We start from the raw sequence: 26,548 nt of genomic DNA on the forward strand, positions 1-26,548 counted from the left end.
TGTTGATGGAGATGGGTTATGGTTAATCATTTAAATTTGCTTCATGATTCTCAGATGTCATTAGTATCTCCTTTGTCAGCTCATTAAGTGAAACTGTTTCTTTGATCTACAATCAGCTTTGAATCAGGGGGACTTGTAATGGGACGTTTCCAACACAAGGGGGCGAAAATGTAGTGTAACTCAAGTTACAGTCAAAGTTTCATGACAACAAATTAATTGAGGCGACAACACAGTCTCTCTCTCTCTCTCTCTCTCTCTCTCTCTCTCTCTCTCTCTCTCTCTCTCTCTCTCTCTCTCTCTCTCTCAGAGCCAGATAGAGACCGTTGTGCGCGACCACGCTTTGTTTTCAGCGTCTACTCAATGGGCACCAGCGTGAAGTAAAATTAAAAGTTTGTGGAACTTTTTAGGTATCGTCAGCCCAAACGCCGGATACGTGTTGTCCTCCTCCTCCTCCTCTTCCTCCTCATCCTCCTCTTCCGACTATAAATAAGGCGGTGGAGCGCGCGCTATGAGGTCAGTGTGCTGGGGTCTGTCGCACTGAAGCTCTCTCTCTAACAGGTGGATTTCGTATATTTTGATAAGGTAAGACGCCGCTGCTGTCTGTTATTCATGCACAGTTGTATTGACAGGAGACATTGTTATATCTGCAAAATGGAATGTGTTATTATAAGGGAGAGACAAAGGTGTCTATGTTTATTTAAGCACCTTGTCTTATTACTGACTATGGTGCATCAACTGTTTTATTGGACACATTGTTGCTATTTATGCGTAGAGGTCAATTAACTCTCTCTTACATGTATAATCTGTTATAAAACAAAAGAAAATTGAAATAAAATATTTTTATTTAGAATGTAGCTTGTGCCGCATAAAAAGCAGGTTACTGTCAACACAACAATCACAGACTAAATGAAAACCCACTGATTTAGAGATACACCCTCTCCATTCATCCATTCATTCATACAGATTCAGTACTGTGTCATACTTCAGTCAGCCTCAGCTGGGGCTCCATGGGCTCCATCTGGTTGCATGTCATTCACATAAAAAAGTATTAAAATCGCTTTCGATAAATTAAGGCTGCAGCAGCTGCCACTTCCAGCTGCGTGTGTGCGTGTTTCATCTTCCCTGCTTCAAGAAGAAGTGTGAGAGGACCATTTCCACTCAACTGTTCCAGTAGGGCTCAACTAACCAGTGTCCAGCTTTACCCCTTTAAAGACACACGAGTGGTGTCACAGAGGCTGCTTGACACAGATATGAAGATAGAAATAGCAACGGAGGACAGTCTGCCAGTTGCATAGACAAGAGGCATGACTTGTACACACATGGACAAAGAATAGAGGTTAAACAAAAACAAGTTCTGTTCTGAGCTTTATTAAATTGCTCAGAGAACCTCAATGTGCACAAACCTCGCTGTGTTTTCAGTCTTTCGCAGCCATGCAAGAGAGCTCGTCAAGAATTTATGATGTCAGAAAAGTGTGGCGAGCTCAGTGACTGTTGCCGTGGATCATTTACTCGCTGAGTTGCCAACAACATGTGGAGACTGAAAGACGGTGACATAATCTGGGACTTAAACTGTTCCTGGACAGTGGCTGGTTGTCCACCGGTGCTTCTCACAAGACACCATGTTACATGTTCAGTAAAAAACTGGGGGTTGGGGGGGGAGAACAATGCAAGTGCACGCCTTTTTCCTGTTGAGTTCCCTCGATGTATTTTCTATTCACTTACAGCAGTGGAGGCCTCTGAGCGACTGAAGGCTAAGGGTCCATTACTTTTCACACAACACTCTCCATTGTTCCTCTCCCAAGTCTTGCCACAGGGCATTGTGGGAAGAGCAGTATGACAGGGGCGGGCGGGAGGTGGGGGGGAGGAGGAGGGATGTGTCAGATTTCTCTAGAGAGGATGGAGCGCTCGCTGTTTCCTGTTTTGCGCTGTATGCTGGTGAAAGCCTTTCCTGTTCAGGGAAGAGGGTCGGAGGTCACCGAGCGTGCCCCTTCACACAGTAGCAGCTGATAAACGTCCTAGAAGGTGGCCAGTGGCTGCAGTGCACGAATAGGATGGCGACTTGTTTTCAGTCATGTGGCATGCATTGTCTTCTGCAGGTATCTGAGGCATCAGCATGCCGGCCCCCCCTCCACCTCCCCTTGCTCCCCCTCCGCCACCGCCGCCCAGCGCCGCCCTGCCACCAGTAAGACGTTCCCTCTCTAATTCTCTCTCATGGAAAATTGCAAACACCCACTTGTGTCCTTCTCACTGACCATCAACCATCACCTGTAGGTTACATACATTATTGATTGAGGTAATGCACACACACACGCCCACACACACACACGCTCACACACAGACACACACACAGAAGGGCAGGCAGCAGACTGTCAGTAGCAGGAGAGTGTTATGTTTCTACAGCAGGCGCTCAGTGTCCTCATGCTAAATGAGTCGTCACTGCCAGCGAACTGTGCCACACTGCACGACACGTCAATGTACTGAAGGCTTTCACTTCATCTTCTTTTGTTCAAGTACAACTTGAAAATACACTTAGAAGGTGCAAGTATTTATTATTTCTGTTTGCAGTTTCTCTGTAGATTCTTTGGGGGATTCAATGTTAATAATTTGTGAGAAATTAGTAAAACTTTTCGAAAATGAATGAAAGAAATAGTCCAAATATGTTGATTTCCGATCATCTATCCAAAATGAAGAAATCATATGGAGAGAAAAAAAGTACCACATGGAACCTACATATTTGTGTCATACATTATTAATTGATTATCCAAATAGTCTGTAGTACAGTTAGTATACTGAAGTGGACCTTTACTGTAAGTATTGGGCAAAGCACTTGTCACTGTTACATAAAAGCTCTTTTTTGTGTGTGTGTGACAGTGTCCATCAGAGCCCCTTAAGCCCCAGTCTGGTGGTGGAGCAGGAGGAGGAGGAGGAGGAGGAGGAGGAGGAAGGAATGCCCTGTTGGCCGACATCCAGAAAGGAGCCAGGCTCAAGAAAGTCACACAGGTCAACGACCGCAGTGCCCCCGACGTGGAAAGTAAAAGCAACATCCTTACCGTGCTACAAACCCCTAAACAATACTCACATTCGTCCGCTGTCTAGTAATCTAGTAATTCTCAGTGGAGTTCAGATGAAGGTGGTTTAGTTGTGTGTATGTGTGTGTAAAGATGCTGTTGTGTGATACAGTGTAGAAGGGTAAAAAGAGAGTGGTGCAGGTAGTATTGAATGTAGTTTATGGGGAGCATGTTGTTTCTCTTTGACCTATTTAAGAATAGAGACACACCAAGTGGACTCTTCAGGAAGGAATGTCCTGGAACAGATAAAGATGCAGGCAGAATAAGAAACTACTGCAATGTATACACAGCGGCAAACATAACAGGCAACACATGCATTGTATCTACAGGATACAACAAGATTAAAAATGTTTATGCGATGTTTATGTAGCCTTCAGTTTTTTTCAAGTTTAGGTGCATTTGAATACACATTTTGCCTGTTTGTAGAGGTGAATTAGATGTAACTTTACATCTGAGTAATAGGTGTACATTCCATCAGAAACATTTACTCTATACCTGTTTGCCATCCTGGTAAGTCACTCTGGTGCATGAGTTTTCCTGCTCAACCAGAAAGACTCACAACCTTCCTTGGAAAGAAAACAAGGCTTCAGCTCCATGGACTCTATGCATACAACGAAGATGCTGGATTGTTGAAATACATTTAACATAAATGTCAGTGTATCATATACTACTTTAACGATTTGTTATTTTGCATTAGTTAAACTTATGTGTAGCTTAAAGTAGTTTACAATGGTTTGTAGTCGGCACTCAGGTGATTTAAGTAATGCAAAATACTGATGTCCCTGCCTGAACTACTGAGTCTCAGAATTAAGAACACAATTTCCACGACTATAAACCTGCAGAGCGTGTAAAGTCTTGTAAAACAATAACTTTATGTGATAATGTAGAAAACATATAATGATTAAAAGACACCAAAAGGACAGTGAAGTCATTGTCGTAAATCATTTGTAATGAGCACTTGTGTTGTTCCCCAGAGCCCAAGACTAGCACTGGAGATGTATCCAGCAGTGTTGCTGCTTCTCAGGGCTCATCAGGAGGAACGGCACCCATGGGACCCTCCTTGGGTGGGCTGTTTGCAGGAGGGTTCCCCACTCTCAGGCCGATAGGACAAAGAGAGCAAGCAGGCAAGACGCTCGGTGGGTACAACATGTCTTGCTCTGGCTAAACCTTTATATTATTATGTCCTATAATGATCACTCAAATTAATCCTCTTGTGTGTGTGTGTGTGTGTGTGTTGGTTAAAGTGTCGCGATCAAGCTCCTCAGCTTCGCTGAAGCCTCTGTGGAACCCGCCCGCGCCCGCGCCAGCAGACACGAGCGGCGTCTCCGAGCCTCTCAGGACGGCGGAGCTCCGAGGCTCCGTCCACTGTCCGCTCGCCCCCTCGTCCTCTGCACCTCCCTCTCCTTCCCACAGCAGCAAGCACCCACCTTCTTTCCCTGCACCCTCCCCCCCACCGCCTCCACCCGCCCCTCCCTCTGCTCCTCCCCCGCCTCTCCCACCCCAAGCCCTCCAGGACCGGCCGCCCAACAGGCCTCCGCCCCTCCCCTCCTGCCCTCCTCCTCCACCCCCGTTCCAAGTCACCAAGCCCACCTGGCTCCCCATCCAGCACTCCTACCACTCCATCCTCTCCCAGCCCTCTACTCCTCCTCCTCCGCCTCCTCCACCTTTCCAGCCACCCTCTGCTGTTCCAGGAGACCGCTCATCCGGTTGTTTCTACCCTCTGCCGCCCTCCCCAGTCCACTCTGAACCTTCGAGGTTCCCCATCCTGCGGGACAGCCCCCTGGGACCTCCTCCGCCACCTCCTGCTCCCCCTCTAACAGCTTCTTTCAGCCCTAACTGCCCGCTCCCTCCTCCCCCGCCCAAGGTGGCAGCAGTGCCCTCCCCAGCCATGCGCGCTCTGCCTCCCTCGTACCCTTGCAACGCACCGACCCGCCGTCCACCTGCTGTGCCCAGAAGTGCAGGTAGGAGCACACCAGGATGAGGCTTCAGCATAAGGTTGTCTCAGTACATTGGATTTGGATGAAATGTTCATGTTGCACATTTAATTGATGTCTGACACCCTTCTGACTCCTCCGATGTTGTCACCCATGGCAACAGGTGTGGGTCGGCCGGCTCCTCCTCCGGTTCCCCCTGCACGTTCCCCGTCTACAGAGCTGTCCAGCCGCATTCCTCCTCCTCCACCACCACCTCCTCTGCCTCCGTTAAGTCTCAGGAATGGACACCTGCACAGTCTGGGTGAGTCTTCGAGTTATACTGTATATCTGGCAGTATTTACATTATAAATTACTTTTGTGGATTTTATTGTATAGAGTGGCTTGATATAATAGTAAAAGTACAATAATGTAATTTCATTACATTTTATTTATTTTGAATTAGGGCTATCACAATATTATATTGTTTACCTCCAAATTATAGTGGCCAAATTCACGGCAACGATATTGTTGCAATATATAAAGAAAAAAATGTACATGATATTAAATAACAATGCTAATAGTGCTAATAGTAAATTATCCTGTTAATGAGGAGACACACCTGCATGTGGACAATATGGACTGCTGTTTTAAAAGTATATGGCAGGTTAAGAATACATTTCACATGCACTGAGCAGTGGAGAGTACGACTAACTTGTGAGGATATATTTACCTTTTCACACTTCTGTTTTATTGCCTTACATGTTGTTTTGTCTACTTTTATGTAATGAGGTTTATATCTTGTTAGTTTGATTATCATAGGAGCACAATAATTGAATTTGATTGTATTGATGGAAAGTGTAAAATTCAGAAGCCAGATTAGGAAGGCAGACCTTGCAAAACCTTTTATTGGAAAATATGAAGAAAATGGCAGCTTTTGATTGTACCTTTACTGTATATATTAGCAGATGATTTTGAATCAAAGTTCCAGTTCCACCCTGTTGAGGACTTCCCGCCTCCCGATGAATTCAAGCCTTTTCCTCGGAGCTATCCCAGCAAAGAAAACAGAGGTAGCACCACAGCGCACTCTCCATTTCTCTTCTCCACTCATGACTTCAGTATCAATGAATGCATTTGCCTTCCTCTTTCCGCTCTCTTGCAGTGAACCCCAAACCACCTGGGATTAGGACACACCTCAGATGAGTCAAGGCCTCAGCCTGTCCATCATCTCCCACACACGTGTCAGACAGTTTGACTCAACCCTCCTCATGACAATAACATAACTGTCATGCTGCTCATGTGGTTACAGGCTCTGTGTGTATGCGTGTTGTTTGTGTTTAGTGTGTGTGTGTTTGTGTGAGTGTCAAACAGGGTCCCGCCTTATACTGACTATGTGAACTCTGATCTTTTCTAGTGTGGAATGTTTTGAATGTGTGTGAGGAGGAGGGCTCTCCCCACTCATAAGTTACATTCACACACAGTGTCTTCCAGCAGTTATATTTAACATAACTCCTGACTGTTTGCAAGCATTTCATGGAATAGCATATTTTTTATTTCATGTCATGTGTCCCTTTTATACAGTAGCACTTTCAAAGTCTGCATGCAACTCAGAAACATTATGAAACACACAGATGTAAAGCTTTGTGGTCCAGCAAAAACTACTGCAACATTTCAACGATGACCGGCTGTATACAGCAACCGCTAGCAGACTGTAAACCTCATCTTTAAATGTAAATACTTACATATGCTAACCTTGGGGGTTCATATAGTGGTGCTTGCCTGTGTTTGTGTAATTATTTTTATAAAAAACAAATGCATCTATAAAAATGTTGAAGAGAATTTATGGACATTTTAGACGTATGGATGAGTTTTAAGTTATACTGAGGTGTTAGAAACAATGAATGAGGTTTCCTTTTTCACTGTATTAACAAATACTAACACCTGGGAAGACAGTGCCACCTGCTGGTTCAATGTGTACAGTATGCAAGCAAGGTGTGACTACCAAATAAAGCACAGTATTTTGTTAAGAAAGTTGATTTTATTGATCACGTTGGTTGTAAAATACCTTTCAAATCAACCTTCACCAGAATATTTTTTCATTAAAGAACCGTAAAGCCACATTAACTGAACCGTGCAAGAAACAGCAGGCTACATTTATGGAAGCAGTTCAGCATTGACATTGCAGTGTCTGCAAGTGCATTGCACCTTTCTCACATGACAATCGGCTGTCTCTAATAATAATGGTATTGGCTGCATTCCATATATGTTTTCCAGCACCAGAGTGTTGTGTATTCTGGCTTACTGGGAGCACAAAAAGAAAATTAAAAGTGTGATTATTTTCTTGGTGACACCTGCTTTTCCTAGTATGTCAAGTTACTGCTGCCCTATAAAAAAAAATACAATTTAACTGCTTGATAGGAAATAAAAAGTATTAACGTTCACATTTTTATGACTTAACTTAAACTCACCATCTTTGCATACAAATGGTTTGAATTTTTCATCAAACAGGAACAAAATTAAAGCGCCATTTCTTTCCAAATGGACCCTCCAAAAGATAAACTACATTGATCTGGTTACATTTTGATAAAGAAATAAAGACCATTAGAAATAAAAACCATAAAAAGGGGCATTTCACAGCCAAATTTGGTGAAATACTTTGTTAACAATAAAAGGCTGTGCCAAAGTATTTCCACAACAAATCAATGAAAAGTGGAGGACACCGGACAAGAGAGGGATAGGCTGAGGATTTAAAGTTCATCGTGTTTGTAAGTAAACTCTCTGGAGGATATGAAGCCGTCTTTGTTCTCATCCTCTTTGGTAAAGATGTCTTCCACCATGTTCTCATGGAGGGTGTCATTGGGAGGATAGCCGTGACGCTCAAACTCTTTCCTCAGATACACTTTCACCTGGTCAGACGGGCAAATAATGAGACAGAGAAAGGTTGAGACGATGAAAAAAAGAAAAAAAAAGTGTACTGGGAGGAAAACCAAACCAATCAAATTCAAGTAACATCCTCACAATACAGGATTAAAAATACAGTCTAAAATCAGATACTGCTAGTATTATTATATTTGAACAAAAAACATGCAATTAACAAATGGCCAATACTGTTTTTCAATTTCAACCTTCCAGTCACCAAGACTATAAAACAATATATTTGCACATCACTTGTAGTTTGGGATTCAGCTTTTAATGTGCTCCTAAATCCAACTTATTTTCAATGACTGACATTTGGCCCGGTTGGTGTTTTCCAGCTCCAATAAGGAATTAACATGGGAACGTCTAATTATTATTTTGAGCTTAAATGAGATGTCATCTTCATTGACATTTTTAAAAAATATTTTAATAACATACATTTCCAGTCGGTGGAGGGCCACCCAACTCAGTGGCCGATTGGTTCAGAGCAGCGGTTAAATCTGAGGGGTCTTGGGGTGATTAACCGGTTTGGACAGAAAATTTAAATAGATAAAAAACTATAATAACACAATCTGAGATGGGAACTACTCCTGGGACTGAATGGGCATTGTTTAGCTCTATGTGTTCATTAACCAAAAAAGTTGAGACGGTTGGCGGTGGCTAATTCATCTACTTCCAGCGTGTTCTGGACACATTTGTGCATACCTCATCTTTGGAGAGCCTCCAGTCATCGTTGAGGTCCATCTCCTGGAAGGACTCATGTGACCTTGGTCCATTCCTGATCTCAAGCACCTCGATGACAAAGGTTAGCGTGCTCTCAGGTGGGATCTTACCTAACCAGACAACACCACGGGGCAGGAGGTCAGCTAAAACTGAGAGTGGCTATCACGAGAGGTTTCTGTGAGGTAATACTGCAGAAAAGATGTCACCTGTGAGTGAATGCAGCAACACATTGAGTTAAATTGTGAGTAAATACGTTAGACTTCTTGAAAGTGTTAATGAGAAGCAAACTTAGCTTGCATTATTCATGCCATTGTTGTTGTCGTCGTGGTAAAAGTTAGTTTGGCACAGACGAGATGGATGTTATTGTGGTGTGTGCTTACCAGGACAAAGCATAGCATTGTTCGCATGCTCCGTGTTGACAAAAAGTGGACTAATATTGCTGAATGAAACCTTCATTCAGCGTGGGAGTCCTAGAGAACCATTTAAACAAGACAGAAAAGTATAATATACACGTACATGCATAATATACGTGATCATATTTCATATATACTAAAACCCTCACACCCTTTTACGAAGACAGTGCTGTGTATCTGTATCGCAGCATGCAGTGACGTTTGCATGCAGATGCACTAAGTCACAGTACCTCTCCCTTCCTTTCCATAGGCCAGGGCTGGAGGTACGGTGAGTTTCCTCTTCTCTCCAGAGCACATGTCCTGCAGGCCTTTATCCCAGCCTTTGATCACTTCTCTGATGCCTAGTGTAAACCACACCGCCTGCTTGTCACCTTCAGTTCGACTGGTGGACAAACACAAGGTGGACAGAGGAGTGTTACAGGGACTGTGAGAAGGTCTGGCAGACCCCTTTTAGAGACATTAACAGGTTACAATAGTTAAAAACTCATTGTTACTGGGCTATCTTTTAATGCATTTTCAAAAAGGTATTTCATGAAAATAATATGTAATCATTCGTTTTTACACTTTTTTTTCTTCAAAAGTGGATATACATCAAAAAATGTATATGTGGTTTTATGGGATTTTTTCCTGGCTGAAACTTCTTTTTTTTTGTTCGAGTATTATTATCAATAAAGCTTAATGTGTTTTCAGATCAATCGCAGTGTCAGGACAGAAATAGGATATGCGAGAAGAAAAATCAAGAATTCTTGCTAAAAAATGTTCTCACATGACTAATTATAGAGCTCAGATATTAAAAAGGGTCAGTTAATCCAAATCACAAAACATTTTTGCACTTAATCACACAAACGTAACCTGACTGGGACACGTGACACGTGGTGCTTTAAGACCAACTAAAACTCCATGTTAGAAAAGCTGTGTTTTTCTGCTGATGTAGTGCCGGTTTCAGAGATGAATGTATAAACTGTAGCGCACACAATATCACGAGGGAAGAGAAAACGTTTGTATTGTAATTATTCTTGGCTATATTGACCCTTCAAAATGTTTTATCACGTGACCGTAATAAAGGAGGCGACGCCAAAGACATTTAACACGTGTGCACTGAAAAAAAAACCCTAGCATTTCAAGTTTACAAATCATTTCTATGCTTTACTGTTTATCAAAATAGAAAAGAGCGAGTGCAGCATTTGGTTTCATCCAAACGAACAAACGTTATTAATTAACGTTCATGAACCACCAGGTGTGACTGCAACAACACTTCTTATCAACTCAAGTCTCACAGAGGGAACATTCACGAAACATACCTGGAGTGAAACACGGTCCCATTCTCAAAGTATCCATCATGATGCACCAGCAGGATGTCTCCGTATTTGGACTTTCGGTGACAGAGAAAAGGTCTGTGCAAAACTTCTATCTGCACCTCGGCTTCAGGCAGCTTCCCCCCGCTGACAGACACCAGCAGGGAGGAGCAGAGCCAGCTCAGCACGGTCAGCAGCATGTTGACACTCTCAAACCGCCAGGAGAAACGGCCCAGGGTGATGTTTCAATAAGTTTTAAGAGGAAGAAGAAGAAGAAGAAGAAGCAGGAGTGACGCGCGTGCAGTTGGTCCTCTACGTGGCAGTGACGTTTCATCATACGGTTTGTTGCAGGAAGTCTTTTTCTGGTTGGTCCTTTTTTCTCCAGAAAAAAAAGAAAAGAAAACCACGCCCACAGTCGGTCCCTCTCACCAGTTACATATCCACTTTGAAGGCCCAATCTTTATTAGTGTTCAGTGATTTATCAGTTTTACAGTCATGCAGGCAGATTATACAGTAATCACACTACTGAATCCACTGTGGAGGCATTCTGATGTAAGAGCAGTGTCTTCATGCTGCCGCGACAATCAGAGGGGTTTTTCTTGCTGTTGTTGCAGTATGACATTTCATTTGTTTTCCTCCTGTCGGTATTCTAACATTCACTTCGAAAAGGCCATACTTCTACAGCACTGGTTAAAGCAGTCTTCTGTGCACGCGTACACTTTACATGCAATATCACAGCATTGCACTTCATAAATACATGTTTCCTAATACAATGCACAGGAATAAACACATTTACACAACCCAGATTTGCATACTACAGTGTGTGTATATATATAGTATCAATAATATATTTGCCTCTTTTAGAATGGGCTATCTCATTACAAAAGAAGTACAGAATACACAATTGTTCTGTGTTAACAGTCAGTAAGTCATACACATTGTAACTATTTCTTTTGATACAATCATTAAATCATTAAAATGTTCCCCACTGTCACCAGCGTCGATAACAGTGCTGCAGCCGATGGAGTGACAGTAACAGGAGGCCGCTTCCTGAGGCCGGTAAAGGAATTGAACCTCCAGAGAAGACAATCGATTCAAAGCCGACTACCATGACTTTTCATGGCTCAGAGCAGGCACAAGAGCGCTCCCTCAGTCCTTCAGGTATTTTTTAAGAGGTAAAGACTTCAGTATAAATCCGAAGTGTAATTTGCAGTGTTGCAATCTGACCTTTTGTTGTTTTTTTTTGCTCTCCAGTTCAGGTGAAATACTTGCAACCAGTGGAATCCATGATGCAAGAGTCAGTGCATCTGAGCTGCCCAAAGGACCTGCAGAAAGACATGGACATTTATACTGACAAGTACATGATTGTGTATCCAGTCCAAATATCCACAATTTGCTCTATTAAAATGAATAATTCAACATAAAAAAAAACATTTTAACATGGTCAGTACAGGGAGTTGCATTTACAAATATGTTATTGGTAGAGAGCAATACATTCACAGGATATTTTGTTTTTGTAGGGATTAATCAAACAAGATATAAAATGTTAAGTGGCTTTAGAGGGGCTGGTAGTAAAGATTTGGGCTGTATACTGTAGCTGTTTTCCCTTCAACAGCTTTAAATCTATTAGCTAAGTTAACAGGGGTATCAATCTTCTCAACTCAGCCAGAAAGCCAGTAAGTTCTTTCCCCCCCCCCAAACTATTGAACTATTCCTTTAAATATAAAGCAGGCAGAGCTGTTTGATTAACTAGAGCAATTTGCAGCAAGTGGTGCCAAGATAATGCACCATCATCGCTGGATGCTTTCAGTGACACCACAGTAAAAGTACAGAAGCTCATTCAAACGACCTTTACAATCCTTGGATGGGTGGTGCAGTATAAATGTGCTGCGGATTAAAATGAACTGCATCGGGCTGTCTTGGCATGGAGTCAAAGATCCATAGTAGCAATGTGTCCCCAAATAAATGGACACTTGAGCATATGTTCGTGTGTGCACACTGAACGCCTCACCCAGGAAGATATGACTTGCAGGTCTGATAACCAAAGTCCTTTCCATCACACTCCTCAATGCCGTCGTGCCGGTAGCCGTCTCCACAGTAGGCCCACTTACAGTCTGAAGTGAGGAAAGAAAGGAGATTAAAACGTAGTGGTGGCAGTTGGAAGAGAGCAAGGGAGGGAAAGGAGAGAGAATATGTTACTGATTGCTTTGGCACTGCTGTGTTTTTCAGTGATGCCAATACAGCATTTTGCTGCTAATTTAATTGAACAGAGGAAGAGAGAGAGAGAAGTGAGAGGACGGCAGGAAAAGAGTGGGCGAGATTGATGAAAGACCAAGGAAAGGTCTCACAGTGCCTCCTGCTTTTATCCTCTGTCGTGTGGTTCAGCCTCTGTGGTGCACAGTAACTCTGCGGGGCATCGCATGAGCAGCTGGGTTGGTGACAGCATGGTGCCGTTTGTGCAGCAAAACGCCTAACCTTAAGCCTATTTGATTAAGCCTAATCTTAATTCTTGTTACACTGTATTACAATAACCGTTATATACAGAGGTATTAGAATCACTGTCTGTAAATCCTTCTTTACTCACTTTTTCTGTCCCCTTACATTATGTGTGCATGTGTTAAACTCAGCAAGAAATGCATGTAACTCACTGAGACAAGTGTCAGTGACAATCTGGTTTCCGTCGTCACACTCCTCTCCGTGCTGGGGCTGCACCTTTCCGTCCCCACACACACCAACTCTGTCCGGGACTTTCTCTGTGGACTGGAACGGCTGTAAGGGCTGGACAAGTCGTAGAGAAATCTTGGCTTCAGTGTCAAAGCATTGAGGCTAAAACAAGGCTTTATTAGGTGTAAAACATCAAGCTTTATATAACCTGGTGTCTTGTGCTTTAAACCAACTGTATCCCAGATAGACCAAATAAATCTAAACTCAAAACAAGATGGTGCCGACTGATGGGGACACGCTCCAAACCTCTCTGTCCTCTGAGGTGTGACCAGAGGCCTGGAGGATGGTTTATACCCCTGGGTGGTTAGACTGCTGAACAGCAAGCACTTAAACTAATGCACAAGAACTTTAATGACCCACAGTGATTTATTTATTTATTCATTATTATAGAACGTCTTCTTATATTTATTAGGTTATTTATTCTTATTGTATACAGTTTTTAAAGGATCAGAGAGCCGGGCAGATGCATTTCATTGCATTTACTGTACAACTGTACTTTTTAATGTACATGGCAATATACTTTAACATATTAGCTTTACAACTGCATGTCGTGGGCGTCCTCGGCAGATCAGATTTGCTCCGTTGTCATGTTACACATTGATGTTTTGACGACAACTGAGCGCACTCCAAACACTGAGGAAGAGACGTCAACCTTAGGTTGAGATTTTTTCATTTTGGTCAAACTTACTATTTTTTAAGGTCACAAATAGTCTTTCACGCTTAAATGTTGCCCACTTTTAGCCGAGACACATAGATGTGAGTTGTAAATGATAAATGATGTGCTCCAAAAATCACAGCCCTGGTTATTTAAAAATCTGCAGTGTTACAGCTCAGCATAATAATACCAATAGTCATTACCTGTATGGGCCTCCATCCATCTTTATCTTTGAAGTAGAGCATCCTCTGATCCTTCCTGAATGCTATTGCGTTGTCTAGACGTAGGCGGTTCATCTCCTCCTCACTGTTCACCACAAATATCTGCACAGATGCATACAGCAGAAAGCGAAAGCCGACAAGTAATTAATGATTCAGCGTGAACAACATGGATTCAGTTTGGATGGAAATATTGGATGGAAGCTGTTTCATGTCGGTGGCATCTTACTGCAGGGACTTTATTGAGGCCACCTCTCTGGGTGTAGCTTCCATAAGGAGCGTTATTGGCTCCAAGAGTGGAATCACAATCACAGCGACCTGGTGCACCCGGAGGACCGTCTTCTCCCTTTTCCCCCACAAGATAGAGACCTGCAAAAAGAAGCATGACAAAGATAAGGGTTTAACACATATATGACGACCCTTCACGTTGATATTCGACATGTTAGGTGCTACCCCCCTATTGCTCTTTGAGGTGTTGCTAATCTTACCCCTGACCCATTTAAGGGAGGCGAGTAGAGAAGGAGGTTGCTCTCTCTCAGGCAAAGTTGTCTGCTGCTCTGACCGCCTGTGTAGTGCAGTTTATTTTGTTTCTTGTTTTGTGTTGATTTCTTTTAAAAAAAGGAGTTGGGTGGTCACGTTTTCGTGGCTTTGTTTATAGTTTTGGGTGATGGGGTCCTTCCTACAGCCCCTATAGTGTGACTGGTACAGTCTTTCTGTTATTTTTCATTCACTGTTTGGGGGATGATTGCACATGAGTGTGTGAGTTACTGTACCTGAGGCAGGTGGACCGGGTGGCCCTGGATGGCCGTTTTGACCTGAGGGTCCTTGGGGGCCCATGACTCCAGGGGATCCATGATGGCCCTTTGTGCCCTTTGCAAACCAGGGAACATCCCAGTATTTCAAAATACACACACAACTCACACACAGACACATACACTGAAGGTGACCTACTACATGACACTGGCACACTGTGTGTGTGAGGCATAGATATAGGTGAAGAAGATCTAAGACGCCAAAGACCCCGCAGCCCCTACAGAAGTCTATACTTAGTGCTGGAAATATAACTTGTGTCACCGAATTAGCCGGTGAGAGGACGCAGAGCACGGAGGACCACATCAGGGTTAAGTGATGCTGTCAGGGTGTGCATCATTCTTGTTTTGTTTTTTTCCCCTCACCTGTTTGCCTCTCTTTCCAGGCCGTCCAGTAGGTCCTCTCTTCCCTGTGAGTCCCAGCTCTCCCTTTGGTCCCTGCTCACCCTGGGAAGGGAGTTGAGGAATTATCAGTTTAAATCGGATTCTTTAATTAATGATCTTGTTATTGACTCATTCTTACCTTCTGTCCAAGCATCCCAGGCAAACCAATGGAACCCTTAATAGAGATGAAATGAGAGCTTGGAGTGAGGAACGTCATTATCTCAGCAGAACAGGCGCTCATTGATTGTTTAATCTCGAGCTGCCTCTGAGATAGGGGCCTCAAGGGAGCTTGAAGTGTTGAAGGAAACTATCACTGCTTTCAATTCTAACCAATTGAGTAAAGAGTGTTTCACTTTAACAGTCCATTATAACACAGCATGACGCAAAGGGCTCATATAGGCAAAGCCCCGCATAAATGAGCGGTACACAACACAATATTTTCACAAACAATTTGAGGACTCTACCAACCTTATCACCTTTTGGTCCTCCTGCACCAGGTTCACCATAAACCCCCTTTAACAAAAGAACAGATAGAAATGTGATGGAGGATTTCATATTTTTGCAGTGACAAACAAGTGACAAATGTGCGACGTCGGTCAGAACTTACCTTCTCTCCTTTGTAACCAGGCGAACCCTGAAAAGATACAAAGGAATATAACAGCACATAATAATTAATCTTGCCAAACATATACATAATTGTGTGTCTGACGTTGTAAAGATGTGACTAACCCTAGTGCCTGGTGGTCCCCTTAGTCCTGGTAATCCCATGAGACCTGGATCCCCCTTCTCCCCCTAAAAAAACGCACACATACATGATGGTCCATATTGTATTTGAGATATTCCATAAACATTTGTGTAAAATCTCAAGACAATACCCTGAGTGATGTCATGAGACTTACCTCGGGTCCCTCTGGACCGGGCCATCCTGATAGTCCTGGTTTCCCGGGGAGGCCTGGAGCCCCTGTGCGGCCCTGCAGAAACACAACCAGTACCTGCACTCAGTGAAAGGACTGACGCAGTTTCAGCTTCCTCCTGCTGAACGAGTCTCTTGCTTTAGATCACTTGAAGGTGTTCAAAGTTTGATCTTCAACAGCAGGGCATTTTAACCTCGTTATCTCAAGTCAAATCTCCTTTTGCATTGTTTATTTAGGATATGACTTAAATAATTAAATCAACAGAATTAAATGAGACTCTTGTGTCTATATGGACTATATGATGCTACATCCAGTAGCTGGTTAGATTTGATGAGCTTAGCATAAATTATCAAAAAAAGTGTGAACAGCGAGCCTGGTTTTGGCCAACCGGAACATGTAAAGCTAATTTATTAACATGTTATATCTTGTCTAGTCTTTATAAAATGTGTAACAAAGTCTTAAAAAATTACAAGTTGTAGTTTTTCTGTGCCAAACAATGCCTTGGCCAGGTTTAGTCTCAGCTGGTTACCTGCCAACGATCTGTCTTCTTATCTAACTATTGGGAAGAAAGCAAATACAATGTCAACTAGTTCTTTAAATATTGACTCGTATTTTCCTGCTTTTCTGCGAGACATGCTGATGATCTGTAGCTTTTAATGCTTGTTAAGTTGCTTTCATCATGGCCCTGTTTTCCATTACAAATAGATACTGACCTTTACAAAGACTAACCAGGTTAATTAGCTTTAGAAACAAATATGTCAAACTGCCTATGATTTCCTAATCGAACATAACAGAGGAAAAAACTTGCATGCAAAACTTTAACAATGCCAATGAGATTTGCTATTTAGCCGATAGTAACAAAGGCTTCATCTTGCTCTGTTGCTCGTTGCCTGCAAGCAGAAGACCCGGATGTTTTACACCACAGCCTCAAATCTCGGTGACACGTGAACGAGTATCCCAGAGCTGCTGCCATGCTAGTAGCGTGCTCTCATTTAGCCGCCTGTCGTTAAAACAGCAGCCTGTAGAGACACCGTGGACCTGTCGCCGTGTGGAGTGATTTATCACGGGGAGCAAAAGCACTTAGGGAGATTAAAGTGCAGAAGTGGAGTGCTGGAGAGCCTGGATCAGCAGGACTGGAGTCCAGTACAAGGACTGATGGAGCCTGGCCAAGGAGAGGAGAAGAGAGAGCAGCAAGAAGTAGAGGCAAAGGAAAGAAGAGGGGGATGAGAGAGAGGCGAGGAGCCGGAGGATGACTGCAGACATCCAGGGATGTGATCAAGCTTTGCTGTGCGGTTCAAGCGGCCACTGAGACAAATGCAGCATGACCCATTTAGCAGCTGCAGAGGATATTCTGAGCACATCAATAGACAAATCACATCACAGCAATTGAGGATGCATGGAGGGGACGAGGGAGACAGGAATCCAGATCCCATTATTCCAAGGACATGCGAGATGGACCAGAAAAATGAGTGAGTGAACGAGACGTGCAGGAGGGGAGGAGCGGCTCACCTTTGACCCCGGACGTCCAATTTCTCCCTGGAGGACACATGAGGGGAGAGGAGACGTACTCATTAGAGCAGAGAAGAACACAAGGACACACGCACACATACTTCCATAGAGCAAAACACTAGAGACATATTTCAAAACCTATAAAGACAAAAACACACACCTTCTCCCCTTTTGATCCTCGTATGCCAGGTAATCCACCCTGACCCTGAGAAATGACACCACATTAATTTCCATCTTACATATTCTGAAAGAGCATGGTACAATTGTTGAAACATCAATAAAAGGTCCTTTTATTAAATTTCCTTTTAACAATACGGTTCTCTGCCCGATGGATGATTTAATCAGACTGAAGAGAAAACAAAAAGGCCTTACCTCTGGGCCCTCGGGTCCTGGAGGTCCTGGAGGTCCAGGTGAACACCCAGGTATCACAGGTTTACTTTTTTCCTGTACCTCTCCTCCAAAAACACTTGGCTCTAACACGCCAATACCATCCTTTAATCAAAAATACACAACATCCAAGAAAAGAGGGTTTCAATGAGAGACCTAATGTGAGCAGATAAATGTGTGTTAATGATGTGTAATCATGCAAGCAGGTGTGTGTGTGTGTGTGTGTGTGTGTGTGTGTGTGTGTGTGTGTGTGTGTGTGTGTGTGTGTGTGTGTATGTGTGTGTAAATGCCTACAGGGCTGCCCCGCTTCCACAGCTGAGGTGGCGGAGGGAAAAGCGGCGGCGGAGGCGGTGACATGAGACAGCAAGGGTCAAATGCCAAAGGCTCCTCCAGGAACCTGAGAGCTGAGGGAAAGACAGTCTGCCATGATCACCGTCCGTGTTGAATGCTCCGTGAGTCAGTCAGTCTTACTCCGGTCACTCGCACAACTTACTTGAGCGGGCTGAGAGGATGCTGTCCATGTAAGAGTGGCGGGCCCATGCAGCACACAGAAGAACGTGGAAAGACACTGCAAGTTTGACCAGATCCATCTTGACGGTTTACACAGGACACAGGCTGTCACACACACAAACACACACATGCGCGCACACACACACACACACACACGCACACACACACACACACACACACACACACACACACACACACACACACAATTTTAGCTGATCCTAATGCAGTTACTGGCAGCTGTCACTTCTCAGTAAGGTGTCACTATTTGACTACTCTCTCTCTCTCTCACTCTCTCTCTCTCTCACTCTCTCTCTCTCTCTCTCTTCTCTCTCTCTCTCTCTCTCTCTCTCTCTCTCTCTCTCTCTCTCTCTAAAAGGACTCAAGTTAGATGCTGACATGTGTTCAGTCAGACACAATGCACTGGTAGTGAACTTGTGATTTGTGTTTGTTGTTTTTCTTTACTATTTATTTATATTTTGGTGTACATTTTTGATAAACAGTAAAACTGTAAACTGAATTGATTTAGAAATAAAATACTACACACACACTCTCTCTCTCTCTCTCTCTCTCTCTCTCTCTCTCTCTCTCTCTCTCTCTCTCTCTCTCTCTCTCTCTCTCTCTCTCTCTCTCTCCCTCGTTCTCTCTCTCTCTCTATAGCGTAATAAACTTGTTGCAGCTTCACACTGCAGCAGATGCAGCCACCGCTGTAATTCCAGCCGTGCACCAACCCCCTACAGCCTTGAACCAGAATTAGACCTTCGGGAGGAAGCCTGTCACTCAGGCTTAATATGACTTCTGCCACTTTATGAAAGAAGTCATAGTAGAATGCTTTAGCTGACACATGTTCATGCACACAGATATTTCCAGTATGCTTATATCTCCTCTGCAGTGGGGACAAACTACAACATTCTAATCATGTGTTAAGTTACATTGATGAAAAAATGCCTCACCGGGTTCAATCAGCTAATTCACATCTTCATTATTGCTCACCATCTTGCCTTCGATTTTGTCTAATTAAACGGACAGAATGCCTAATGCCCTGATGGTCAAGCAATGTCATCTACATCCATGGCTTTTAATACACAAGATCCACCTTACCTTCCACGTGAAATTGTGCCGTACTTGTAGACACGCTGTCTGTCGCTCCTCATGCGCTAAATGCAATGCGCGGTGTGCAGTCCCGAGCACTGGGGCTGCTCTGGCATTTGGCGTGCTGTGGCCAACCTGGACCGCTAATAAATCTGATCCACTTATCGACCCGCTTCTTTCCCTCCACCGTTTAATAACGACACAATTGAAGGGGGAGGACCTTTTTTTTCCCCTCTCGCTGTGGCCAGCAGAGGCCACTGAGTGGAGCCAACACAGCGGTGGCAGCTCCGTGCCGGCGGGTCTGGATCAGATTACGGTTGTTGTGTCTTCTGGATCGACTTCAGTGCTGCTGGCTGAATAGCTGATGGCACTAACAGTAGAAGTCAGCATGCAACACCCACTTGGCACGTTTTATATGCTCAGTGTTGATGGTCTCTTCAGCAGTGAAATGGCGCCATCTGCTGGCCATTTCTGTTAATTGACGAAATAATAGTAAGAATGTGTGTTCAAGAAAACTTCCCTCTGACATAACGTCACTCTCCATTACAAGATATCTGCTGTGCAATTATAAAGATGGCATAAGGTGTATTTAAACTACACTCCATCCCTAACACATGTCATTGTCTGGTTTGTTGAATGTGTCCATGCAAAATTATAGCTAATAAGTAACTAATTACATTTTATGATAATAAAAAAAAATGTGCATCATGTTCTTGATGTTGTTGCTTACTTTACTGTATTGTGTTAAATACTATTGCACTAGCTGACTGAAGAAATACATTTGAGTAAATAAAATGAATACAATTTGACCTAAATTTGTCATTACAAGGTGGAAGGAAACAATGTGGAAAAAAATGACCGCTGAAATCATCAAATAGGGCAGAAGAAACATTTTATTGCCCCATCCTCAAAGTATAAAACAGTAACTCAGTACAAATAACATTATATAAATGTAATAAAGTATTTAACAGGCCATTATTAGACCGAGTTGAAAATATTTGTTAGATGCTATACTTTAACAAAGAAAAACACCACTGCTTTTCCAGTAGATTACACATTTGTTTGACCTCATGGTTCTTAAGTCACATAGACATGCATTAATAAAAAGTAGGGATACAAAAGACTCATTTCAAAGTGCAACTTTATAACCTGAAACATGATTCCACGAATAGCTTAAAGGAAGCAGGAGGGGATAAACAGTCCAGCACCATTTAGCACAAAAACGTTGAGTATGTAGGAGACAACTGCAGAGAGAGTAAAGAGAGAGTAAACAAGTGTGGAACATAATAAAACAGTTTCTGTGCAAACAGTAGTGATATATAAACAACTCTGTTTTTAGAAAATCCAAATGAAGGGCTGCCTCTTTAAGAAGCCCTGACAAAGAAATATCTGGAATACTCACAACTTGCACAAAGTCTGACTCATACCATAATCAAAAACAGTCTCAGACACACAAAAACAGAGGGGCAGCCATGTGGCGGTGGTATATTTTTAAACTATTGTTCATTGTGAACTCAAAATTAAAACAAAGAACACACTATTATTTTCTCCTAAATGTATATTGTAATGCTTCTGTCCACTGAGTGTGTTTTGTGTTTTCAGTGCATTAGGAGGTGGCGTCCTTTAAATAGGCGATAACATCCAGTCTTTCCTTTTTCTTTCTGATCCCATTGAAGAGCATCTTTGTACCAGGAATGTACTTCTTAGGATTTTCAAGGTAGACATTCAGAGTTTTCTCATCCCATATGATACCTAAAACACACACACATGCACACACACACACACACACACACACACACACACACACACACACACACACACACATAAAGGCTTGCAACATGTTTTCATGTACTAATTTGTGTAAGTAAATGACAAATATGACTGTTTAGGTTGTATTGCCTTATGTTAGAGCAGAGCTCAGAGGCAGAGTCTGCCTGTTCAGGCCTGTCCTGCCCCACTACAAGGAACTACAAGGACCAAGCTGCTTGTCAGCACTATAAACTGTGACACTATTACTTCACATAGCTGAACATACACATGCGCATTTGTTGTATTCATGGCAGGAAGGACAAAGTTGAAATACATACAATTTTGGGCGGATGTATCGAGAATTCAACTGGATACTGAAACTTGGATTATTCAATTGTATTGCATCGGAAAGGACAACTGCTTTTGTAACTCCATGCTCCATGGAGACAGCAAGTAAACACATTTTCTCAGGTATTCATTCTGCCAGGTGAATTTGAAGATGAATTTGTTGCATACAATAAATCATTAGACTATAAATGGAGGAATGGAAACTTTTCCCACTGCTTTCCTTTAAGAGTAGATTGAGCATGCGACCGAGGCATGGTGTTATGACAGGTAAAAGAGGACCAGGTTTCTTTTTAAAATTAAAGAAAAAAAGCAAGCGTTCAATCCAAATTAGCAAATGTACTATAACAAAAGTGGTCTGTTATGTGACAGACCTGGTTAAAGATTTTTTTTCTGATAAAGTGTAAAATGTATTATATTCTAACAGCCCTTGTTAGAATATAATTATTTGGAGACATATCTGCCTGTCATGATCAAATAGATATTTGTACGATGTGTCACAGGGATCCATACCTTTGTCTACGTTGGCCTGTGTGTAGGAGAAGCCAGGTGCCTGGCCCGTCTTCCTTCCAAACAGACCCCACAGATTGGGTCCCACCTTGTGGCTTCCCCCCTCCGTCACTGTGTGGCACTGGGAACATTTCTGGACAAACGACTTCTTCCCTTTGGCGATGTCCCCCATGACCAGCTGCTGCGAGGAGAGGAAACTATGGCAGTGAAATGAAGCTGCAGTCAAGCACAGTCTAAGAATCTGTAAGTGGAAAAATAGAAAACAAATCAGAATGTGACAGTGAAATAATGAAGCGAAACGTCTGATAGTTTTTCACAGGACACATGATGAGTTAAGTAACCACACACTTCCGGATCGTTGTTGTTGAATACGTCACGAAACGGGTTATTGTGCAGGCTATAAAGATAACTTGAGGTTTGAAAAACAGACTTGTATATGAAAAAAAGGTTTGTTATGTAACGTTAGGCTACAACTGAAACTAAAAGTGTGTCTACTAATATAAACAAAAGATCGCTGTCACATAAAACGGTTCTCCCATTTAACTGTTGGAAACACAAGCCTGCGTGATAAACAGTAAAGTAGGTAAATACAGTACACACATACACACGTCGCGGTGTTTTGCAGCGCAGGAAGCCACTGAAAACACAACAAATCTAATATGACCAAAAGGTGAACCTTACCGTGGGCTACCTGACGGGATGTGACGGGATGTGACGGGATGTTTGTGTGTAGTTGAAGTGCCTGTAGGTAAAAGTCTCCTCCACTTTTCAAAGTCTTAGATATCTGTGTTGTGTGCGAGCTTGAATTAAGCTTCCTGTTGTAAAAGCTACAACACGACTGGATCTGAAAACTCCAAGCAAAACCTTTCAAATGTAGGAAAAGGGAGCGGCTGGCTCGGGTTGAATAAGGTGCTAAAACACATTGCGCAACTCGGTGAAGACAAAGTATGCGGGTCACACCCATGTGGTTTCCAAAGGTGAGTTAGGTATATGTGTTATTATTATTATTATTATTATTATTATTATTATTATTATTATTATTATTATTATTGTTATTGTTATTTGTATGGGGATACTTTCACCTAATATAGCACATTTAATGAGATGTTTGTTGGTATCAACTTAGGTTTGAATGGGTCACTTTTACTTTATTATGACTAAGTGGATTAAGTAAAATTATTGTGGTTTGAACTGAGGCAGAAGAACAAAGTTTCTTCACAGGTTATATCTCTGTCACTGAGCTCTAATTGTCCCTCTGTCACACTGCAGACACCTGTGTGGACACCAACCTTCTCCTGTCGGCCTACATGATTCATACTTAAATTGTCATAATTAAAAAATTGGCAGAATTATGACTTAAAGCAGTACAAACACAATCTAATCATGTCTCATACAGATTTATTTATCATTGGCCCACACTGGTAGTTAGGACATAAGCGCTCTGAACACACTCCTACCTCACAATGTGCATGTGAGCTGTAGGGCCTTTTTTCACAGCTGCATTTATAGCATGTCACAGTGGTGAAAGCACAGGTGTCAGTAATCAATTTAACGATGGCTGAATAAATGATCACAGTCTAATGGCGTTACTGGGACACTTTCACAGAACAGAGCCATCGTTAATGGTATTAGCAACACCTGTGCTTTTCCGATCAAATCAAAATCGCTGCCGTAATAAAAAAGGACCTTCCACCCTTTTCATTGCCATTCTGTTGCAAGCATGGATGTGGTTGTTAGAACATCTTTGGTCCAGGTTTACTTCTTGTGTTATACTGCATTAATACACAAACACAGCGTTACAAAAGCAGCCCATATTTATTGTGTATATTATTACGTTTTAAAATGGTCTATGGTGTCTTACGAATGATGTTTGTCTTAGTAACTGTTATTAGTAACTGTTATTGGTGAGCCAGAACAAAGCCTAGCGCTTTGTTCTGGATCACCAATAACTCACCTAAATATAATGCATCTATTGTTATTGTTTTTAAGTGCTTTGCTCATTCATAAGGGAGAGCAGATAAGATAGGTAATAAGTGATATTTAGATTCTTGATAAGCAGCCTTCGTTCCTAAAGCACTTCTCAGTGTAACTATTGAGGACAGTGGAAGAGGTGTTCCCAAAGCACTGACACCTTCATTAACCTCTCTTATTTACTGCTACAAAGATGGAGGATAATATTATAAAATCCATCAAACTGTATATTTTATGCTTCCCTTTTGTCCTTTGAAGAGCGTGTGATTTGTACCTTCTCTGTTGGCTTAGGAACCCTGGAAGAAGTTCAACCTGGAGACTTTGAGTTGGTGTTTGTCTCCCTCTCTTGGTAGTGACGATGTACTGCATTATCTTTGTGGTTTCAATGCTTCATTTACAAGTTATGGTTTCTACTATCTAGCAGTTAGATATGTGGTTGTGAATTGACAGCTTATTCGATTGAAAAGAGAAAACTAAAATGCAGTTTAAAGAATATAAATAATATAACAGAAAAGGTACCACTTTTGTGTAATCTTTCTAAAAGTGCAAACCATCATATTTGTAAATATCTTATCAATCAGCTGATTGTTTTTCACAAATAGATAGTACTTAGGTATTATTGTCCAACAGCAGGAGCTGATAAAGACAAGGAGTCTGCTCTCTGGATCTTTTTGTGCCAGAAGCCTCATACAGACACTGTTCACAAGTATGAGTCAAATTTTAAAATGTATTTAACAAATAGTATTCTCAAAAAGTAAGCAGGACTCAATGAAAGTGTGAAAAATAAAACCCAAAGCACTGTCACAATATAATTTTTATTAAAAGGGACACATCAATTTAAATATTTGAACTTACGAATCTATTCTTGGACATTTTTATGTTTTGCCTTCACAGTAAAAACACTGATATTTACATTAGCAGACCTCTGTGTTTGGCCTTTCTAATCCTTTTTCATCCTCTAAAGGACTTCTCTTGTATCTCCACCTCGCCTGAGCTGGTTGTCGAGTCATAATATTCAGCCCTGTGGGAAGAGAATACATAGTTAATGTTATTCATAACAAACACAACGTATAAACGTGCACGGATGTTACATTTAATTGGAAATAAAGGGTTTAGACTTGCCTACCAGTGCAAGCCAGTATTTAATAACTTTGCATTGAGCAGAGTCCTAAGTAGGCTCCTATACGGATTGCTTCTCCCAAATCTCTGAGGCAGCGTCTTTGGTGCTTCTCGGACTTTCGGGCCATCGGCATCCCTTCGAATCTCCTCCGAGAACCGACCAAACCTCTGGGGCATGTTGGGGGTCGAATTGGGCTCACTGTCGTCGACAGGAACACTCTCCCGTCCAAAGCGCAAGGGCATGTTGGCACGCAGGTGGAGAGGCTGGGTGGTGGGCGGGTAGAGCTTGATGATGTGTGGGAGGCTGATTTTGTTGGTCCTGGGGGTCACGAGTATGTTGAAGCTCTCAAAGTCCAAACTCCTGTGGATTTCACTCTTTGTCTGGAAAAAAAATCATGTTGGACTCCAGATCTGACTAAATAAATAATATTTTCATGTGGTCTTTACTGGAGTTAAAACTATTCGTTGATTATTCCGTAAATAAATGACTCAACATAATCAGTTATTTTTTAAGCAAAAATGCCAGATGTTTGCTGGTTCCATCTTCTCAATTATGAGGATTTAGTGTTTTTCTTTGTCATATATCATTGCAAATGATTATGGTGCAAAATCTTAGCTTTTTCGACAGATGATTGAACTAAACAAGCAATTAAAATAAGTCCTCAAGGCTTACCTTGGACTTCTTACAATTATTTGACATTGTGTTGAAAAACTGATCAATTTATCACGAAATATTAAAAAATATGAATCTCTTAAGAAAATAATTGTTTGTTGCAGCCTTAGTTTTTACTCCATATATTCCCAAGTTATTTAATTTTTATGTTATGTTATTTCATATAGAAATAATTCTATAGATGTCAAACACTATCCAAATAATCCAGTGAAAATGATTTATTTGATTGAAACTGATTTATATTGATTAAATAGTTCTGACCTGTTGGTGTGGCTGTCTCTTCATCGTGTGTTCTCCATCATTGCTGCTCAGATTGATTGATTTCCCATAGACATGCGAGTCAGACGCCGCCGCCCCTCCAAGACCCCCCAGCATCAGGAGCGTCGACAGAAACACTGTGGTCAACATGGTAACGGCAGGAGACGTGTCCTCTCAGCACAGCTCCAGGACACACGTCTTATGACCAGTTGACCACAGTGTTAATAAAGACCCCTGAAAACATACGTCAACTGTCGCATGTGATGGACACACCCACACACGTACATACAAACTGACCAACACACATATACCTTCAACCACTAATATACACTGAACAAATTCCTGTCTCAATAATTATAATGCTATGGGGAATATATTTGAAAAGGCATGTATGCCCTA

The 26,548-nt window shown here is 42.2% G+C and overlaps 5 protein-coding genes across 7 annotated transcripts; 1 reads left to right on the forward strand and 4 right to left on the reverse strand.

The window, feature by feature from the left end:
- The first annotated feature begins 523 nt into the window (after positions 1 to 523).
- On the forward strand, positions 524 to 7,203 carry wipf3 (WAS/WASL interacting protein family member 3). Of its 2 annotated transcripts, none has more exons than XM_068576361.1 (8): positions 524 to 582; positions 2,097 to 2,182; positions 2,872 to 3,031; positions 4,043 to 4,204; positions 4,313 to 5,029; positions 5,166 to 5,303; positions 5,944 to 6,048; positions 6,141 to 7,203. In XM_068576361.1, exons 2-8 carry the CDS (start codon positions 2,114 to 2,116, stop codon positions 6,179 to 6,181), a joined length of 1,392 nt encoding a protein of 463 aa, XP_068432462.1. In that variant the 5' UTR covers positions 524 to 582; positions 2,097 to 2,113; the 3' UTR covers positions 6,182 to 7,203. The 2 variants fall into 2 exon arrangements, with proteins under 2 accessions (XP_068432462.1, XP_068432463.1); XM_068576362.1 differs by having other exon boundaries at positions 5,947 to 6,048.
- Positions 7,040 to 10,572, reverse strand: LOC137785233 (peptidyl-prolyl cis-trans isomerase FKBP14-like). Its single transcript, XM_068576363.1, has 4 exons — positions 10,332 to 10,572; positions 9,261 to 9,412; positions 8,600 to 8,727; positions 7,040 to 7,884 (listed from the first exon to the last, which is right to left on the reverse strand). Exons 1-4 carry the CDS (start codon positions 10,523 to 10,525, stop codon positions 7,726 to 7,728), a joined length of 633 nt encoding a protein of 210 aa, XP_068432464.1. The 5' UTR covers positions 10,526 to 10,572; the 3' UTR covers positions 7,040 to 7,725.
- Positions 10,573 to 10,782: 210 nt separating this feature from the next.
- Positions 10,783 to 19,933, reverse strand: LOC137784772 (acetylcholinesterase collagenic tail peptide-like). 2 transcript variants are annotated; one of them, XM_068575677.1, is made up of 18 exons: positions 19,534 to 19,933; positions 18,419 to 18,540; positions 18,220 to 18,329; positions 17,911 to 18,030; positions 17,699 to 17,743; positions 17,539 to 17,565; positions 16,015 to 16,086; positions 15,845 to 15,907; positions 15,723 to 15,749; positions 15,584 to 15,628; positions 15,255 to 15,290; positions 15,098 to 15,178; positions 14,696 to 14,792; positions 14,152 to 14,291; positions 13,908 to 14,027; positions 12,974 to 13,103; positions 12,337 to 12,439; positions 10,783 to 11,650 (listed from the first exon to the last, which is right to left on the reverse strand). In XM_068575677.1, the coding sequence occupies exons 2-18, from the start codon at positions 18,513 to 18,515 to the stop codon at positions 11,581 to 11,583; spliced, it is 1,383 nt and encodes a 460-aa protein (XP_068431778.1). In that variant the 5' UTR covers positions 18,516 to 18,540; positions 19,534 to 19,933; the 3' UTR covers positions 10,783 to 11,580. The 2 variants fall into 2 exon arrangements, with proteins under 2 accessions (XP_068431778.1, XP_068431779.1); XM_068575678.1 differs by lacking the exon at positions 19,534 to 19,933 and having other exon boundaries at positions 18,419 to 18,541.
- A 495-nt stretch (positions 19,934 to 20,428) lies between these two features.
- LOC137784819 (cytochrome c-a) lies at positions 20,429 to 23,010 on the reverse strand. The gene is made up of 3 exons (XM_068575760.1): positions 22,810 to 23,010; positions 22,132 to 22,309; positions 20,429 to 21,276 (listed from the first exon to the last, which is right to left on the reverse strand). Exons 2-3 carry the CDS (start codon positions 22,298 to 22,300, stop codon positions 21,131 to 21,133), a joined length of 315 nt encoding a protein of 104 aa, XP_068431861.1. The 5' UTR covers positions 22,301 to 22,309; positions 22,810 to 23,010; the 3' UTR covers positions 20,429 to 21,130.
- A 1,959-nt stretch (positions 23,011 to 24,969) lies between these two features.
- On the reverse strand, positions 24,970 to 26,324 carry npvf (neuropeptide VF precursor). Its single transcript, XM_068576108.1, has 3 exons — positions 26,153 to 26,324; positions 25,226 to 25,599; positions 24,970 to 25,120 (listed from the first exon to the last, which is right to left on the reverse strand). The coding sequence occupies exons 1-3, from the start codon at positions 26,297 to 26,299 to the stop codon at positions 25,051 to 25,053; spliced, it is 591 nt and encodes a 196-aa protein (XP_068432209.1). The 5' UTR covers positions 26,300 to 26,324; the 3' UTR covers positions 24,970 to 25,050.
- Positions 26,325 to 26,548: the final 224 nt, after the last annotated feature.

Source organism: Clinocottus analis, unplaced genomic scaffold (genome assembly GCF_023055335.1).
Source record: "Clinocottus analis isolate CAN_PGR_092001 unplaced genomic scaffold, fCliAna1.0.p SCAF_14, whole genome shotgun sequence".
NCBI classification, from domain to species: domain Eukaryota; kingdom Metazoa; phylum Chordata; class Actinopteri; order Perciformes; family Cottidae; genus Clinocottus; species Clinocottus analis.